A 19,951-nucleotide genomic window follows, 5' to 3' on the forward strand; every position below is an offset into this window, starting at 1 on the left:
ACTTCAGATGTGGCAGAAATAGCAAGAGAACTAGAATTAGAAGTAGAGCCTGAAGATGTGATAGAACTGCTGCAAACATGATAAAACTTTCAGGGATGGGAGTTGCTTCTTATGGATGAGTAATAGTGGTTTCTTGAGATAGACTCTACTCCTGGTGAAGATGCTATGAAGACTGCTGAAATGACAACGAAGGATTTAGAATATTATGTAAACTTGGTTGATAATGCAGGGGCGTGGTTTGATAGGATTGATTCCAATTTCGAGGGAAGTTCCATGGTAGGTAAAATGCTATCAAACAGCATCTCATGCTACCAAGAAATCATTCATGAAAGGAAGAGTTAATCAATGGGACAAACTTCAGCCTTATTTTATTTTAAGAAGTTGCCATAGCCACCCCAACCTTCGGCATCCATTAACCTGACCAGTCAGCAGCCATCAACACTGAGGCAACCAGCAAAATGATTTGCTGGAAGCCCAGATTGTGGTCAGCATTTTTAGCGATATTCTTAAATTAAGGTATGTTCAATGTTCTTTTTAGCCATGATGCTTTTGTACACTTAATAGACTACAGTATAGTATAAATATAACTTTCTGTGCATTGGAAAACCCAAAAATTCATTTGCCTCATTTTATGGCCGTATTCACTTTATTGCAGTGGTCTGAAACGGATCCTGAAGTATCTCAGAAGTATGCCTGTATACTAGCACACCTGGGCACATATAACAAATGGCTTATTTTTAATTTGGACAATTCTTATCAGCTTTTCCACTTTATAGCCATACCGCATACATTTTTTGTAGTTTAGAAATGCAGTTTCTGACATTCTTTATCTTAGTTGTCTGTTAAGCCAGGTATTGTATAAAACATAAGTACATTTTAAAAATTCTAACCTAAAGGCAGCTCTTCACCAAGCCAGTTCTATAATTTTCTGTTTTCATTTGCACTTAATCACTAATTCACCAACCCTGCACTCAGGGAGTCACTACAGACAATTATGCTAATGCTCATAGCAATAGCAACTAACGTTTATGGAGGACTTTTTGTGCTGGGGACTTTCCTGAAGGCTGTGCATACATTATCTGGTTTCGTTCCTACTATAGGAGACCTGTGGTATGGAATTCATGTATATTAATGAACTCTAATTTACTTTCTGTAGCAGGCCCAAGGCCCAAACCCCAGAACACCTGAGCTAGGACTACACATACCCTGCTTCCAGCCACTTTCTCTTTTCCCTTGCCTCTCAGCACTTTCCTTTCTAGAAGGACCACGAGTGCTCCTCCCCCTCCCTCATGCGACGTTTTGGGAACCATGGCGACCAACACTGTCCCTCCCCTCCTCCTCCCCTGGCAACCCGGCTGGCACCAGGTGGGAGGATCTGCTACGTAACCGCGCGTGTGACTGCCTAGTAACAGTGCCTGCGAGTTGGAAGGGCGCCGAGAGATGGGTGGGGCGAGAGAGCTGACGCCTGCACGCGGCACGTCTTTGCAGCCTCGCTTGGGGGGCGGAGCCTTGCCAGTCGGCGGGAGCAGAGTAGCTAGCGATCGTCGCCGAAGCGCGCGGTTTCTCAGTCCTCAGCTTTGCACGGGGCAGACTAGCTTTGGGGAGTGAAGAGAGTGCGCAGTTATCCGACAATGTCTGGTGAGTCAGGTCAGCCTCAGGCCGGCCCCTCACATGCCGGCCCCTCACATGCCGGCCCCTCACATGCCGGCCCCTCACATGCCGGCCCCTCACATGCCGGCCCCTCACATGCCGGGCTAGATTTTCCGAATCCTGAGAGAAATCGGGCTGGGGTCCCGGGAGGGGTGATCCGAAGGGCCGGTTCCCAGGGGCGCAGGTCCTGGATCCAAAAGGTCCTCGAGCAGATAACGGATTCACCTCTGCAGTGGGTCACCCCGTCGGAGGTGGTGCCTGTCGCTGTGCTGGCCGTCCAGAGGTACCTGTTAGAGGATGAGCCGCGCGACACGATACCCAAACCTCCCCTTTACTGCTATGATGTGACGATCTCAGACGGGGTGTACCAGGAGAAGTGCTACCTGGATCCTAGCCTGAACTTTCTCGTCTATAAAAATATTCTTAAAGTTGGCATAGAAATGAAGATTTCCAGAGTCTCTTGTCTTTACAACGAAAAAAGGTTAGGCCAGGGGATCCTGTGCATAGATAACGTTCACTGTGGAGATACCCTAGAGGCTATTTCTCTAGAAACTCCATTCAGAAATAGTGCGCACGAGGAGGTACCGGAGAGGCCTTTAAGAGGTGGGAAGAGTCATTACCTGGCCCTGTGGAATAACGAAGATCCGTATGGAGATATCTGGTTAACCAACAAGCAACCTGAGGAACACAATTTTAACAGTAAGTAATTGGGGGAACGACGGAGGGGTTAAAAAAAATAGTTTTCAGGAGCTTGCGTAAGTGGGAAAGGAAACGAGGGTGCTTTGGTTATTGTTCATTTCAAGCCGCGAGTGGGAATAAACAAATGCTCCTGAATGTCGGATTGGCGCTCGCTTAATGAAATTTGCACAGCCCGTGCCTTGCTTTGATTATTCAAATGACCATTTAGGAAGTGTCTGAATACATCTCAGATTTAATCTGGCATGCATACTTGTGTGTGCGTTTGCCTACGGTGGAATTATCTTCGTTTCATTCCCATTCCACTTGTGGAACTAGTACTTTTCTGTGTTGGTTGGCGAGTGTATAGATTTGAATTCGGCATAAAAGTCATAAATATTTGTGGTTTTGCGTGTTTTAACCTTCATTCAAAAAAGGATGTTCTGTGATTTATTCCGTAATAACTTGCATTAATGAAACGCCATTTTTATGGCTTAGAGTGTAGCAGTTATGTAAATACTGCTTTTTTGAATGTGTGATTTTTGTGGACAGGCTTGGAATTTTCATTTTTATGTTTCTTATTGCGTATCACGGACAATACTGACCCGAGTTTAATTCTTCTGTACCAGAAGTAGGAAGTTAGCCTGAAAATGCCGGTTCGTCATCAGCAACTGCTGTAAAACATATTTTATCAGAGATGGAAGGGGAATGATAGTACTATGGGCATGTACGTGTATGGAATGGGGACCAAATTAAATGCAAAAAAAATGAAATAAAACAAAGTACTTAAGGAAGGAAGATGGTTATTTTCTACATCTACTGCTTTTCAGGTTTTTTTTCTTTTTACATTGCAGTCATATTAGCTCATACGTAATCTTGCTATGACGTGTATCAGCAACAGGCTTGAAAGTGAAAAGACAACTGGATCAAAAATATGCAATTAAAGTAATATCCAGTTATAAGGAAAAAAGGATGTTATAGAAATGTGTGGACAAGGATGATTTAAATAACTTAAGCTTTAAAAGCAAGATAGTCATTTCAGAGATGAAATAATGGAATGATTTTTATCTCAAGCATGGAATAAGGCAGCACTGCATTACTACTCTAAGTGTTGACCATTTTTATTTTTAAGATTGAATACACAAATGAAAAATTTGCTGTCTAGAAGAATTAAGAGGGGAATAATATTTGTAAAAATGTTATTTCATTTTTCTGACTATGGAAGTGATATCCATTATTGAATACATATTTTTATTACAAAAGGCAATGTCTAAGTGCTAAAAAATCCAAACTATATTTAAAAGTATATTGTTGGCTAGCAAGAAAAATAGCAATACAGACTGAAAAGCAAACACTTAATGAACACCTATGGGCAAGATAATATTAAAAACACTTTATTTGTGCAAACATAAAATGTATATTAAAAATGTAAGACCCAGGTATAGTAAAATTTTGATGACAAAAATCTAGAAGTGGGCATATATTGGTGTTCTTTCAAGTTTGCCGTACGTTTAAAATTTTGAATAATAAAATGTTGGGGTGGAATGAAAGACCCCTTTACCTCCTTTTCCTATGACTTCAACTTTGATCTCAAAACTCCAAAGGTTCAGCAGTTTGGTGCGTATCACTGGAAAAAAAAAATTCTATGGCGTGGCATGATTTTCTGTTTACACTTACTCAAGCATCTTTAATGTATATCTGCGCGTACACACTTCCACACTATGGGTGTACCATAATTTATATAATCATGCCCATGCAAATGGATAATTATCAATTTTAGGCTGTTACTGGTTTTTTAGTTTTAGATTTGGCACAGAACATCATTAGGATATACACATACTTGTTCATTATGTTCAAGTATTTCTGTGAGATGGATAGATTCCTAGAAGTGAAATTGCTGGTTAAAGAGTATTTAAATTGTTTCATGTAATGGATATTGACAAATCATCTGAAAAGGTTTTACTGATTTACATTCCCACTAACATATGTATGAATGTTCATTTCCCCATATTGTATTAATTTAAAATTATCTCTTGAATTTTCTGATTTCTTTGCTAATGGGTAGTAAGTATTTGTTATATATTGCAGATTACATTCTCACACTCTCCCTTTTCTCTTTGTTTATGGTGCATTTTTGTGCTTTTAAAAACTTTTCTATTAAGGCATGATATGTACAATGTGTTAAAGTCTTAAAAATACAGCTTGAAATACAAAAAAAAAAAAAAAAAAGCTTAAAAATAAAGCTTGAAACCACCACTTCACCGCACCCCAAATCAAGACACAGAACATTGTAAGCATCTCAGAAGTCTCTCTAATGCCCTCTCCTGGTCAATATCCTACTCCAAAGGTAACCAATATTGTGATCTCAAAGACAGCTTTTCAAAATGGAAGTTAGATCATGCCCGTCTCCTGTCTAAATCTTTGCAGTGGCTCCCCATTGCACTTAGACAACAATCCAGACCTCCTATCAGGGTGGGCAAGGCCCTGTGGTGTGGACGAACTTTCTTTAAATGCCCAGATAGTGAATCTTTTTGCTTTTTTCGGACACGTAATCTCCAGTCACAGCTATTCAACTTGGCCAGAGTATAGCAAAAGCAGCCATAGGCAATATGTAAACTAATAGGTTTGGCTGTTTTATAGTAGAATTTTATTTTCAAAACCTGGCAGCAAGCCAGATTTAGCTCAGGGGCTATAGTTTATAGACCCCTGCCTTACTGAATCCCCTTGCTCACCTCTCTAACCTCTCACCGCCACCATTTTATTTCCAAAATATGAGCCTTGTTTTTTATCTCAAACCTCCTTGTTCTGTCCTGCCTCTAGTAAGTTGCTCCTGCTTTTTCCTCTTTCTGGAAAGTTCCTTCCCATCTTCAGGTTTCAACTCAAATATATAAAACATGTTAGAAAGGGTTGTTTAAATATGTATTCCCTCCCCATTTATTATTATTGCATCACCATGGAAATGCCCTTCATAGAATTGATAACACTCTGAAATTATTATTTCTGTTTTCTTTTTCCTCCCACTGGTTTATAAGATTCATGAGGGCAAGGCTTCTGTTTTTTTCACTGCTGTGGCGCATTTCTCCTACACCCACAACAGTGTCTGCTGAGTGCTTTCAATAAGTGTTTATTGAATAAAGGAACGCATTAAATAAATTACATTAATGGATTTTCTAATATTGAACTACTTTTATATCTCTACTTGCTCATGGTTGTTATATTTACATCTGTATATTTAAAGTGAATTTATTCCATAGATTTTATTTTTTAGGGATTTACTATTTTAGCCCCATATTGATATCAGTTCAATTAATATTAGCCTAGTAGAATGAGTTGGGAAAGTTGCTTGTTTTTCTGTGCTTACAGAAAATATTTGTTCTTTGAAGGTTTGGTAGAATTTATCCCTAAAACTATTAGAACCTGGGGCCTTGGGCCAGGATTGGGGGTTGACAGAATAACTCCTTTTCAGTTTCTCAGAAAAAGTAATGAAATTAATAACTCTTCTTCTTGAGTCCATTTGTGAGAGTTGATATTTTACTAGAAAATATCATTTCACCTAGATATCCAAGTTGTATGCAGTAGTCTCTATTTTTAAATTTTAGTTTATATTTTTTAAATTTTTTTGTCTTGTTTCATTCCCTTTTACATTCTTAATGTGTTTACCCTTTGTTATGGTCAGCCTTGCCAGAGGCTTGTCTGTTTTATTAGTATTTTATAAAAAGACTTTTAGCTTTGCTAATTAAGTCTATATTGGGGAGATGTTTTCTACTTAATTAACACTATAATCTTTAATTTCTTGTATTTCTTTTTTTCACACTTTTTTGTACTACCTTCTTGAGTTGAATGCTTGGTTCACTTATTTCTTTGTTTATTTCTTCCAAAAGCTTTTGAAATTCTGAAATTTCCCATGGAAACTACTTTGGCTACGTACACTAGGTTTTGAAGTGTAGAGATTTTATTTTTACTCATTATTTATATTTTCTGATTTTAAAATTGGGTTCCTCTTTAACCCTCAAAATTTTAGAAAAAGCTTACTTATTAGATATGAAGTCTATTATAACAAGTTTTTAAATTTTTAAAAAGATTTTATTTATTTACTTTGAGAGGGAGAGCACAAGGAGGGGCGAGAAGGGACAGTGGGAGTGGGAGAAACAGACTCCCCACAGAGCAGGGAACCCAGATGTGAAGCTTGATCCCAGAACCCAGGATCATGACCTGAGCCAAAGGCAGACTCAACCGACAGAGCCACCCAGTCGCCCCTATAACAAGTTTTTAATTTAATTGAAGTATTCCATATTCTTATTTTAAAATCTATTTTATTTGCCCATTCTCCAAGAGGAATATTGCCTTCTCTTTATGATGTGGTTTTGTTCATTTCTCTTTCTATTTCTAAAAGTTTTTGATTTAGATGTTACTATAATGTATAAAGTTTCATAGCATAGTAATCTTGTTGGTGAATTTTTAACCTTTTATCAGTATGGAATTTTTTTGTTCTTTTGTGTCTGAAATTCTATTTTGTCTTGATAGTACTATTTACTACTGCTGCTGTCTTGTAGTTGGCATTTGGGGCAGTGGTTCTCACATATGAATGGGCATCCATATCACTTCAGGCGTTTTAAAATGCAGATTTCTGGGCCCCACCACCAGTTTCTGATTCAGTAGGTCTGTGGTAGGGCCCTAGAATTTGCATTTCTAGAAGGTTCACTGGTGGTTAATGATCCTGGTGGTGCAAATGCCACATTTTTGAGAACTGACCTAGTGTATGTATCTTTGTCCATTCCTTTTTTCTATTTTGTTTTACATTTGCCTTTTTAAAGAGAAATACATAGCTAAGATTTTGGGTTTTTGACCCAAACCAATTCTTTTTCTTTCAAGAGATGAATTTAATCCAATTAAATTTAAAGTCATTGATGATGTTTTTATACCTCTTCTTGCAGAACTACTTTATGTTTGCTATACGCCATGCTTTATTATTATTTTTTTTTACTTTTGCAAGATTTAAACTCCTTTATCTTACAGTGCTTTAGAAGCTATACATTAATTTGTATTCTTCTAGAGGTTACCCTTAATGTTTTAACAAAGTTATTTAAACTTTGATTTTTGTGTCAATATCCGGAATTATTCACAATTTATTATATCTTCCTCTTGAACAATACAAGGTGTTTAGGACTCCACCTGGACATGATGCGATTTGGCATATTGCTGTATTTGGTTTGAAAGTATTTGCTCGAGGATATTTGCCATGATAAATGATTTGGATTTATGGATTTTTTCCTGTGTACTACATTTGTAATAATTTTTCAGGATTTATCTATGTTTGTAAAATGAATAGTTAGAACATGGTGCCATTTTATTTTTATTCTTTTGCAGTGGTTTTTACTGTATGCTTCAAGGACCTCTAGAGATATCCCAAAGACCTTTTCAAAGGATTCACATCAGAACTATTTTTGTAATAATAATACTAAGACTTCATTTACTATTTAGCACTCTAATTCTCTGAAAGTATACAGTGGAGTCTTCCAGAGGCTATAAGATGTGACATTGAAACAGACTGAATGCCAAAGAAATGAATATCCAGTGTCTTCTATTAAGCTAGACACTAAAAAGATTTACAAAAATGTAAATCAGTGCCACTCTTCTTACTAGATTCCTTGTTAGAGAATACAGTCTCATATATATCTCATGTATGTTTTAGAGAATACAGTCTCATTATGTATTTTATATATGTATATATAAGAAATAAAATATTATTCATTAACTCCCTTAAAAATATTATTCATTAACTCCCTTAAAAAACAATAAACCTATTATGTATTTTATATATACATATATAATATACATATATATGTGTATACATATATAATATATATGTATAATATACATATATGTGTATATATAAAATACATAATACATATATAAAATACAAAATACATATATAATATACATACATATGTGTATATATAAAATACATAATAGGTTTATTGTTTTTTAAGGGAGTTAATGAATAATATTTTATTTCTTAGTTTTACTTTATAATATGGCAAGTGTTATTACCCATATAAATGAAAGCTTTTTGAGGTCTTCAGTAATTTTTAAGAATTTCTGGTCTCCTGAGACCAGAAAGTTTTAGAATCACTGTTCCATCGTTTGCTATCTAACATTTAATATTGAATATCTAGTTTATTTATTTTCATTCTTATAAAAATGAACACATTTCTATTAATTTATACAGATTCTTCATTGTCTGTGTATAGCCGGAAATTTCTTTTTTGGATTTGAGAGATATGTATATTCTATGAAGTTTGTGAGTTAAAAACCCAAACTGGGAAAACATTAATCAGGCAGTTGTCTGATCACACCTGACTCTGTGGACCCAATTATAGTGAAAGCAGTGGCTCTTGGAACTCTGGTTTTACAAAAGCATATAACTCTTGAATTTACTCAGTTAGTGCAAGTAGACGTGCCTTCATTGACCAAGAGTGTTCCACATACATTTCAGGTAATTCAGAGTTGATCCATAATTTGACCTAATTAAAAAGCAAATATTAGGACCTATGACTGCGCTATTAATGTTTTGGAAGACTATAAAAGGAAAATTATACAAGATGTCTGAAGACTAAAAACAGTATTTTTTTTTATGATATAGGTGTAACTACAACATTCCACTTAATTTCTTATTAAAAAGAAATTACAACTGTGGTTTTCATGCCAAAATGTTGAGTAGATAATACGTTAGGTAAATTAAAATGGAAGTGGAAGATACCTTGTGAAATAAAATATTGGAATAAATACAAATTAAGGTTTTAGCAGTTGAGACTGGACTATGAGAGAGCAAAATGTAGACAAAATTGCCAATTGAACCTCTCTTAAGCCAAGGAAGAATAAAATAAAAAATACAAGTTAATATTTTAAAGATGGTGAATAGCTTTTAAGCAGCTTTTGTATTTGCCAGCAGGCATGGAGATTAAAATTTCAAAGTAAATTATATGACATATGAGAAGATAGTGAATACTATGTAGAAAAATAAGATGGGATGAGGCGTAAGTAAAGGGATCAGTTTTCAATAGGGTAGTAAGGAATAACATCACTGAGAAAGTGACCTTTGAGCAAAACTTGAAGGAGAGGAGGAAGGAAGTCACTCTGGTATCTAGGAAGATATTCCAGACAGAGGGAAGAGCAAATGCAAAGGTCCTGGTCTGGCATGTTTGGGAAATACACAACTTACACATATAAAACTATGGTGAGGGCAATACAGAAATATGTCATAAAACAATTCTATAAATTAAATATGTACGTGCTTGGTAGTGGGAAAATATTCCATGGCATTGAGTTTTTCCCACAAAATTTCTTAAGGGAGATGAGTTTATTGAAGTGTAATTAGCATACAATGTTATATTGGTTTCAGGTGTACAATGTAATGATTTAACTATACTATACATTTCTCAGTGCTTATCAGAATATGTGTTCTTTTAATCCCCTTTATCTGTTTCACCCATCCCCCCACCCAGGGAGAGATGAGTTTAGATCCAAGTCTTTCAGGAAGTGATTACCCAGTTTGACAAGACAGAGGGCATTCAAGATGGAATAGTATATTAGTTAATACAGATATTTACCTTTGTGCTGGGCACATAGTATGACATATTTATATATTAGCTATTTTTTTAAGAGAGAAAGAGCAAAAATGCATGTGCACGGGAGAGTTGGGAGGGGTGGTAGGCAGGAGAGAAAAAGTGTTAAGCAGGTTAAGCAGGATCTCCACGCCCAGCCACTCTGAGATCATGACCTGAGCCAAGAGTTGGCTGCTTAACTGACTGAGCAACCCAAGCACCCCTATATATTGGCTATTATTATTAAGGATAGCATGTATTATTGAGTTTTTTATGTAGGAAGTATATAGACTGGTTTAGCTGGTGAGAAGGAGTTGCTGTGGGGATGATCTGGCTACCATTTTTAACCATTAAAACAATTTTTAAATTAACATGACATATTAAGTAGGACTTTTTTCTATTCTATTTTTTTTTATTCTAGATACCAAAATAATTTCCCTGTCTCACCTTGAAATGACCTGGGCTAACAGAAGGAATTTTCCTGCATTGCTTGTGAGAATCTTGCATAAATCCAAACTGCGATACTATGGAAAACCTGATAAAAAGATGATTGAGCCATACCAGGTATAAGTAATGACAAGATATTACATGTTAATTTAATGGTTATAGATTATAGTTTACAGAACTGACTCCATATTAGGATAATTTGTGTTCAAAAATATTTTATAAGTTTAATAATGTTTAAAACATACATAAATATGTATTTCAAGGTATTTTTCTATGTAATTTCTTATGAAAAAAGAAATCTTTCTGTATTGGTACCTTGTAGTTCCCTAATTCAGTTGGTCTCCTTCACAGTTTTTTCTTTATCTTCAACCTTTTCTTCTCTACTGTGCTTTCTACACCAGCATAGAGACATACTCTAGTCTTTCATTAGGAAAAAATACAAAAATCTCCTTGGACCTCAGGATTCCTCTATTCCCTCTCTTCTTCTCTTCTCGCAAACTCTTTAGAGAAGTAGTCTCTGTTAGATGTTTTTACTTTCTTTTCTCCCATTTACTTTTCAACACAATTGATCTGACTTTTTTCTTCAGCTGGTCACTCACTGGAGACCTTCTAATTGTGGAATCTAGCTGATACTTTTCTGTTGCCTTGCCTCTCTGTGCCATATAATGCCAGTGAGAACTACCTTCCTGATTTCTGTCCCATTTTTTTATTTAACATTTTACCATATTTTCACATTATCAAAAATTATTTTAGATGTTTTATTAAGCTTTCATTAAAACAGTTATATGTACTTTGAGGGAATTTGGGAAATGCAGAAAGCTCTATAAATAAAGCTGATAAGTAATATCACCCCAAATTCTAACAGAGCCAGTATTAATATTTAAGTGTTTTATTTCCTTTTTGTATGTATATATCATGTCTACATATATATAGCATATATATGTACATATTTATATCATATGTATGTCATATCTATCACATATCTGTGTTTATGTATACATATCATATATTACATGACTGTCATATATTAAATTATCTTACAAAATGGGAATCATATTGTACATACAATTTTGTATCACTTAACATTTCCTTAAGTATTTCCTATCACTAGAAATCATTCATAGCTTTTCATGGTTACAGATTGTATCATAACTTATTCAGTCATCATCGTATATTTTTGCTTTCTTGTTCTTAAAATTAGAATGCTCTGTAGATAAAAGTAACAGATATGCATGTTCTTTTTCACTCTTTTTTCTAGACCTTTCTGGAAGTTGCTGACAGTTCAGGCACTGTGTCAGTGATTATGTGGAATGCCCTGTGTCCTGAATGGTATAAAAGTTTGCGGGTTGGTTTAGTTCTTCTGCTTCAGGATTATTCCGTTAAAAAGAGTTATCCATTCAGGATGCAGCCTCTGCCTGTGGATCCACAGATCAAACTAATTTCTACAATGGGTTAAGTATTCAATAAATTTATTGTTTTATGGCTATTTTGTTTGTATAAATTTCCAAAGTACCATATCAATCAAAGGGTCTTAAAAATTGTTGAATCTGTTAGAACCTGGTAAACCTTTAAATTCCTTTATCTATAAAAATTTTAAACAATCACTTAATAAATTATTTATTATTGCATTTATTAAGAAAAAAATAATGTGAGATGTTTATTGTTGATTACTGAATGAACTCCACTTAGGATGTATTTACTTTTCATTTTTGTATTATAATACTAAATTAATGACTTAAATATGCTTTTCTGTTACTATAAGGTGCTATCCAAAAAGGCTTTGTCAGCATTTTATTTTGGAATAATTTCAAACTTACGTAAAAGTTGAAAGAACAATACAAAGAACTCCAAATACCCTTTACACGGATTCAACAATTGTTAACATTTACCTTTATCATTCCCCACCTCTCTTTATATATATTTGTCCTCTGAAACCTTTGAGAGTAAGTGGCAGCCATCACACATAGTCCTTTACCTCAGAACATTTCAGTAATATTTCAGTGTGTATTTCCTAAGAACAAGAACATTCTATACTATAATCACAGTACAGTTATCAAAATCAGGAAATTTAAAAATGAAAAATTGCTGTTATCTAGCCCACAGTCAGTATTCAAATGCAATTGAATTGCTGCAATTTTGAAAAGGCTCTTCCTAATTAGTGTTGAAATCAAAGTTTGACATCTTGGCATCATCCTAAATATTTTGAAGCATTAAAATTAAGTGGTTGTTCTCAGATGTGGATATGGATTTTTTGCCTTTCTATTTTTCAAAATTGTAGAGTATATCACTCAACAAGTTTAAGTATTGTTTTTGGCTCACGATAGTTTTATACTGGACCTGTATTTCTATGTATTTCTAAATTTCCTACTAACACATTTAAGCTTAATTACTGGGGGAATGTACAGATAATGTAGCCTTTTTTCACTGTTTCCTTAAATATATGTTTATTAAGGAAAATCTCATATGATTCTTTATTAAAATCTTAAGGATTTGATAGACATCAATCATGTCTTGCTGGATGAACAAGTCATTACCTAGTAGTTTGATACAATTAGTCCATTATCTCTTTGCTCTTTATTATAGAAAGGTAAGTAATTAAACTAATATTGTTGTTGGGGCTTACTCGAGAATATATAGGAAAAAACTGGTGAAAAGAAGCTAATTCGCAACATGTATTATTATGTCTATCAATTTGTAAATCCTTTCCACAACCAAGCATATCTAGGTGAAAAAAATGCTTTAGTAAAAATTGAGACGTTTGTCAGTAACAGATAAGGTAAGTAAATTTGTTGATGTCATGTAATCACTGGCATAGTGAAAAATGAAACCTAGTTTTTCTGCCTCCTAACCTAGTGTTCTTTTTATGAGATACACTGTTTTCCTGGTGTAACGAGAATTAATTTAAATCACAATTTTTACATGGCTCTGGAGAAATCTAGAAATGTGTCTGGTACTAATGGCTGTTTCTAAACCTTAAAAACATATGGGAAGTAGAACAATAGACAACATGTGGTCAATAGATAAACAGCTACTAAAACTGAACACTGAAATTGAATCAAGCAGTATGCTACCTCTGCTATAAAGAACTACAGGGCCAGATTTTCATAATGGAAACTCTCTTTAAGATATGAGAGGCTATTTATACTTTCAGGTAAATAATTGCAAATACATAAATTATTTTTTAAAATGAGGGACTTGGATGAGAGTATATAAAAAATGTTTCTTTTAGTCTTTAAAATAGTTTTACTTTTTATCAGTGTCAGCATCAGTCTACTTTATCCCATATCTTTTTAATAAGGAATAGGATTTTTTCCCTCTTTATCAGGGGTCAGCAAGCTATTTCTATAAAGGCAATAAATATAGTTTCTGTCATAAGTACACAGCTCTGCCTTTATAGAGTGAAAGCAAACAGAGATAATATGTAAGGAATGGGCATGGCTGTGTTACAGTGAAACTTTATTTGCAAAATCAAGCAACCATCTGCAGGCTATCGTTTGCTAAGCCTACACATATATGCAGATCTCAACCCTGGCTGAACATTAGTATCGCTTGGGGAGCCTGAAAGAACGGTAAGCATGCCAGGTTCAGAGGTTTTGATTTAATCGCTCTGAGGAGGGAACCAAGATGTTGGTGTGCCTTTAAAAATCGTCAGGTGATTCTAATGCACAGCTAGAGTTGAGAACTACTGATTTGTGATCTTTAAAAAGCTCAAATGGGTTAATGATCTGTTGAGGAGAGATGAAAACAGTTTTGTAAACCATGCTAGACACAGAAGATACAAAGATAAGTAATATAGAGTACTACCCTTAAAAAATTAGTCTATCGGGGCGCCTGGGTGGCTCAATGGGTTAAGCCTCTGCCTTCGGCTCAGGTCATGATCTCAGGGTCCTGGGATCGAGTCCCGCATCGGGCTCTCTGCTCGGCAGGGAGCCTGCTTCCTCCCCTCTCTCTGCCTGCCTCTCTGCCTGCTTGTGATCTCTGTCTGTCAAATAAATAAATAAAAATCTTTAAAAAAAAAATTAGTCTATCAGGGTAATATATTACACTGTATGATAACTAGCCAAAATTTAAATAAAAACATGGAAAAAGTAGTTTAATGGTACAGATAAGTAAGATGAACAGATTAAAATAAAATCAAGGCTTAATGACAATAAACAGTAAGAAGATGTAATGAACAAAAAGGGAGCAGAAATGAACAGAAATGTAGTTGAGAAAAGAATGAATGGTCAGGAGAGTGGGAGAATGAATTGGATAGAAAAAATTGTGAGTGGGGTGGGGCACCTGGGTGGCTCAGTGGGTTCAGCTTCTGCCTTCGGCTCAGGTCATGATCTCAGGGTCCTGGGATCGAGCCCCGCATCGGGCTCTCTGCTCAGCAGGGAGCCTGCTTCCTCCTCTCTACCTGCCTCTCTGCCTACTTGTGATCTCTCTCTGTGTCATATAAAAAAATCTTTAAAAAAAAAGTGTGAGTGGGGATTACAAATAATAAGAGGGTATGTTATGAATAGGATAAATGAGAAAGTATATATTGGGGGCTAGGGTTGATCAGTAAGGGAATAAGGGTTTGTGGTACTATCACTGCCTTCCAGGTATTGATGTTGAAAGACAAACTATTGGGGTAATTTATCTTGATTTATTTTTTCATATTTACATATGTAGTTCCAAGTTATAGACACTAAGATGTAATTTTTTAAAAGACCAAATAAGGGACGCCTGGGTGGCTCAGTTGGTTAAGCGGCTGCCTTTGGCTCAGGTCATGATCCCAGCGTCCTGGGATCGAGTCCTACATCGGGCTCCTTACTCGGCGGGGAGCCTGCTTCTCCCTCTACCTCTGCCTACCACTGTGTCTGCCTGTGCTCGCTCGCTCGCTCTAACAAATAAATAAATTAAAAAAAAATTAAAAAAAAATAAATAAAAGACCAAATAAATGGAACCCTATATAGGTGAAAATTCTCTTGTAAAACACAAGACATATTTGCTAGTGATATATGGTTTTGTTATTGCCATTTTGCATATCATTCTATCCTACCTTTTATCCAATAGTATTCAGCTAGCATCCCAAATAAACATTTTAAAATCTTGAGATTTTTTGGACTGTATTATATAATACCTATTGAGATAATAGAATCAAGTGTTTGGGGTTTTGGTAGGAAAGGACTATTTATTTCATTCAAAATCCTAGCATTTTGGAGCTGGAAGGGAACTGAAATATAATCAGGTAACTATGACTGTGAAAGTGCTCTGTGAAATGCAGACTATTTTGTAGGTACAAGGTAATATATAACACAAAACTTCTTCACTTGTATGTGAAAAGACTGAAACACTTAAAGGTAAATTGAATTTTCGAATCATGCGACTGCTAATAGGCAAGATGAGAAATCAAGTATCTTCATCCTGGTTTTTGGTTTTTCTCTTTTTTTTTGAGACAGAGAGAGAGCATGCTCGCATGTGGTGGTGGGGGGGGGGCGCTGCAGAGGGAGAGGGAGAGAGAGAATTCTTCCAAGCAGGCTCCACCCCCAGCACAGAGCCTGATGCATGGCTTGATCCCAGGACTCTGTTTATGGCCCAAGCCATAATCAAGAGCTAGATGCCCAACTGACTGAAACACCCAGGCACCTCCTCTTCATCCTGTTTTAATCTTTGTTTGCTAAACAGCAAATTCTTAGGAAATACTACCTACTGCATAAAAGGGGATAGAAATCCCTCTAAATAAATGAAGAAATAACCCCTGTTCCCAGGTAGGAAGTCAGTCTCAGTTTCATAAGTTTATCAAGTACCCCAAAATTGATCTGCAAATTCAGTGTTATTCTGTAAGATTTTTTTTTTCTGGAACTGACAAATTGATTCTAAAATTTATATGGAGTCACATAATTATTGAGAATAGTCAAGATAGTTCTGAAAAAAATAAGGGGCTGCAGAGGGAGTTGAAGACTTCTCTTATAAATGTTATAAGTTATTATAAAAAATTTATGACCGTGTAATATAGGTATAGGTATAAACAAACTGACCAGCAAATCATAATATGATCAAGAAATAGCCCTAAACGCACAAAAATTTGATATGATAGATGTGCTATGCAGATCATCAAGGAAGGAAGAACTATTCAGTAAATAGTATTGGAAAAAATAATTACATACTTGGGAAAAAAATGACATATATCCCTATCTTATACCATATAAAATGTCAATTCTAGATACAGCAAACATAAAAGACAAAACTTTTAGATGTACTTATAAGGAAGTATGCATTTGACCTTGGAATAAGGAAGGATTTTCTTGGATAAGACACAGGAAATAGCATTTGTAAATGAATGATTAATAAACCCAACTACCTTGAAATTTTTTTTGGTTTCAATTTGTCTTTTTATTATAACATGAGTTAATTTAAGAAATTAGTCTTTTGACTTTATTTCCCAGAGTTGTTAACTCATGAAAATATCCTGAAAAATACAAGAGCTGATATAAAATGGGAATCAAGGTTCCAGATATCAAGGGATTAGAGAAAGTGAAGAATTAAACCAGTCAGGCTCCTGAAAGACACAGGTTGCGCTGGTTTAGCAAGGTGCCATCAAGGAATAGGAAGACCATCAAATGTGTGATGATAAGTCACAGCATGAGAAACATCTCCATCAGGCAACTTCCTACCCTTTTTTTGTTTGGTAAATTGAGTTTTTCTTCTAACTTAGGATTCTCTTAAACTAACATTTCAAAATTAAAATAATTCCATCAAACAGGAGTCATTTTTATAGGTAAGGTAAATCACAGGATAATGTATTAGGAAAATTTTGTTCCTTTTTAAATCAGGAAACCTTCAAGTGATCAGAGATTGATGGAGTGGGGATGACAAATGTACATTTCAGGTTTTCATCACCAATGAAAAAGTAAAGCATTTTTATAGACTTAGAACTCAGTGCATTTAGATTTTGGTGAAGGAAAATTTAAAATACTTCTACAATAATACAGTGTTACTAGAAATGGACCATGAACTGAGGTCATTTTAGTGAGCTACCATCATGTAAATATAAGAAAAATAATTTCTTGGTCCAAATCAGTGAAACTTTAAAAAGCATTGTCTCTAGAGAACATTTTTTTGAGAACAGTGCTTTTTCAGACGCATTCTGATATTCAAATTCACTTTATAACATAATTATAGATTAAACTTTTAATTACATTTTTCTTTTTTTAAGATTTTATTTATTTGTCAGAAAGAGAGAGAACACAAGTAGGGGGATCAGCAGGCAGAGAGAGAAGCTGGCTCCCTGCTAGGCAAGGAGCCTGACTCAGGACTCCATCCCAGGACCCTGGGATCATGACCTGAACCAAAGGCGGATGCTTAACTGACTGAGCCACCCAGGAGTCCCTAATTACATTTTTCCTTAAAAGCTGTGAGATTTCTATTTCTTCAGGAGATATTTTCACCACTGTATTGTTCAGTTCCACAGGTTAGGCTTTCTTCATTATTATTAAGAACGTCATACATGTTAGAGAGATTTGCCTTCATTGCTTTTTCGTCTTTTTGAAAAGACACAGGGAGACTTGCTAGACTAAAACTGATGTCTTTAAAGAATTGCAACAAGAATATTCCCACAATGATTGTGAAGAAACCACTCAAAGTAACAGCGACATCATAAACAGGCTTGTCTTGTCACTCCATAAAATGAATAGCTGAACAAGTTAAAACTGATGTTATAAAGAATAGGTAATATATTGGAGTCACAATGTTAGTGTTGAATATATCCAGGGTCCTGCTCAGGCAATTAATCTGTGTGCTCACACAGACTATAAGGCTCAGCGGTAGAAGACAGGCCAGGGGATGTCACAGCACAGACTTTCTAGCATGCAGCTCTTTGATAGCAATGCCCAGGCCCTTAACACTGGAGACTAAAAATGCTCCAGTTACAGAGCAGGTTGTTATGTACACAAGAATGTTTGTCCATGGCGAGGTCCCACCACGAAGATTAATGTCAATGACACAATGACCACAAGTGTTGCAAACACCACAAAACCTGGATCTCCCAGCTTGTGAGACATTTCATTTAAAGTCTCGATCTCCCCTTCTTTTGGAGCATGAATGACCATAACTGTAGATCCTAGAATACTTAGCAAATATTCAATTTTCCCATGAGATTAAGTCTTTCATTTAGAAAGTATGAAGAAGGAATAGTATGCACTAGGATGCTGAGAGCCCCCGAGTCCCTAAGGTGGCTGGTGCGAAGGCATATGCAGCAAGGTTGGCCACCTCACCTGCTCCCATTGATAGCAATCCAGCCCACCACAACCATTCTTTAAGATATGCATGGCCACCTTGACCTGCTCTCATGGAGCCCTTCCAGGCAAGTGGCAGAAGACTTTGTTTTTCCCCCAAAGTGAAGCTCCTGCCAATGAAAATGCTGAAACTCATAGCCAATCCCAAACCAATGCAAAAATCATATTTTCCGTGCTCCTGGATCATTTCGTTTGTTACTAAAAAAGTTCTTGTGAGTCACGTTGATCACAAAACAGAGAAACCACTGGTGCTGGAGGCAGGATTATGCAATCTTTAAATACATAAATTTAATATGGTCTCTCTTATGAAAAAAAGCCTGGAAGCCCTTAAAGATGAGTTATTCATTCTCAGTTCCTTGTAAATAATACTCTTTATTCTCATTTAAAGTTTTTAAACCCTGGCAGAGTAGCTCCAGTTCCAATTGGAGGCCGGCCATGGGGCTTCGTCTTGAGGCTTCCCCTCCACTATCTGGCCCTAGTCCTGGCTGCCTCTGCTTACTCGCCCACACAGGCCTCAGGGGCCATACCTCTTGAGGAGCTGGAAGTGGGGGGAAGGACAGCGCCTTCCTCTCAGTACAGGAAGAGATGAGAGCATCCGGGCCTGCCGAGGGTGCCTCCTCCATAGGGGAGCGGCAGGGGGACCTGCCCCTCCCCATCACCTGTGACCCCCACCACACCTACCTTGAAATTAACTCTTTTCATCAAAAGACACCATAAAAAGAGTAAAAAGCAGTGCACACATAGGTGAATATATTTGCAATAATATAATCAACAAAGTATTAGTATCCAATATATAAAAAGAAGTCCTTCAACTAAAGAAAAAAATCAGAGGTGCCTGGATGGCTCAGTGGTTAACCTGGTAAGCAGTTAAGCATCTGCCTGAGCCTAGGGTTGGAGTCCAGTGGCTGTCTCCCTGCTTAGCAGGGAGTCTGGTTTTCTCCCTGCCCCTCCTTCTGTTTGTGTTCTCCCTCTCTCAAATAAACAAATAAATACAATCTTTTTAAAAATTAAATTAAAAAATTCAATAGAAAAGTGGGCAAAAGACACAGCAGGTACTTCACAAAAGTGGGTGCATGAAGGGCTTATAGGTGGTGCAATTGGTTAAGTGTCCAGCTCTTGATTTTGGCTCAGGTCCTGATCTCAGGGTCATGAGATCAAGTCCTGCTTCCAGCTCCATGCTCAGTGCAGAGTAAACTTAACTCTCTCTCCTTCTCTCTTCACCCCCTTCCCCACTGTCCATCTCTCTCTCTCTCTCTCTCTCTAAAATAAATAAAAATAAATCTTTAAAAATAAAAAATTAAAGAGTATGCATGG

At 36.1% G+C, this 19,951-nt stretch overlaps 1 protein-coding gene and 1 pseudogene across 2 annotated transcripts in view; one reads left to right on the forward strand and one right to left on the reverse strand.

Annotated features, from left to right (window-relative positions):
* Positions 1 to 1,631: 1,631 nt before the first annotated feature.
* RADX (RPA1 related single stranded DNA binding protein, X-linked) overlaps positions 1,632 to 19,951 on the forward strand; it is a gene marked incomplete at its 5' end in the record, with an annotated part of 78,726 nt that continues 60,406 nt past the window's right edge. The window contains 3 exons of the mRNA XM_080795561.1: positions 1,632 to 2,349; positions 10,351 to 10,493; positions 11,635 to 11,827. Coding sequence (XP_080651687.1) covers positions 1,632 to 2,349; positions 10,351 to 10,493; positions 11,635 to 11,827 — 1,054 coding nt within the window. The remainder of the gene's footprint in view (positions 2,350 to 10,350; positions 10,494 to 11,634; positions 11,828 to 19,951) is intronic.
* Positions 17,733 to 18,824, reverse strand: LOC308336981 (magnesium transporter NIPA2-like; annotated as a pseudogene). Its single transcript has one exon. The product of its transcript is annotated as a magnesium transporter NIPA2-like (transcript).

This window comes from Martes martes (genome assembly GCF_963455335.1).
Source record: "Martes martes genome assembly, chromosome: X".
NCBI lineage: Eukaryota > Metazoa > Chordata > Mammalia > Carnivora > Mustelidae > Martes > Martes martes.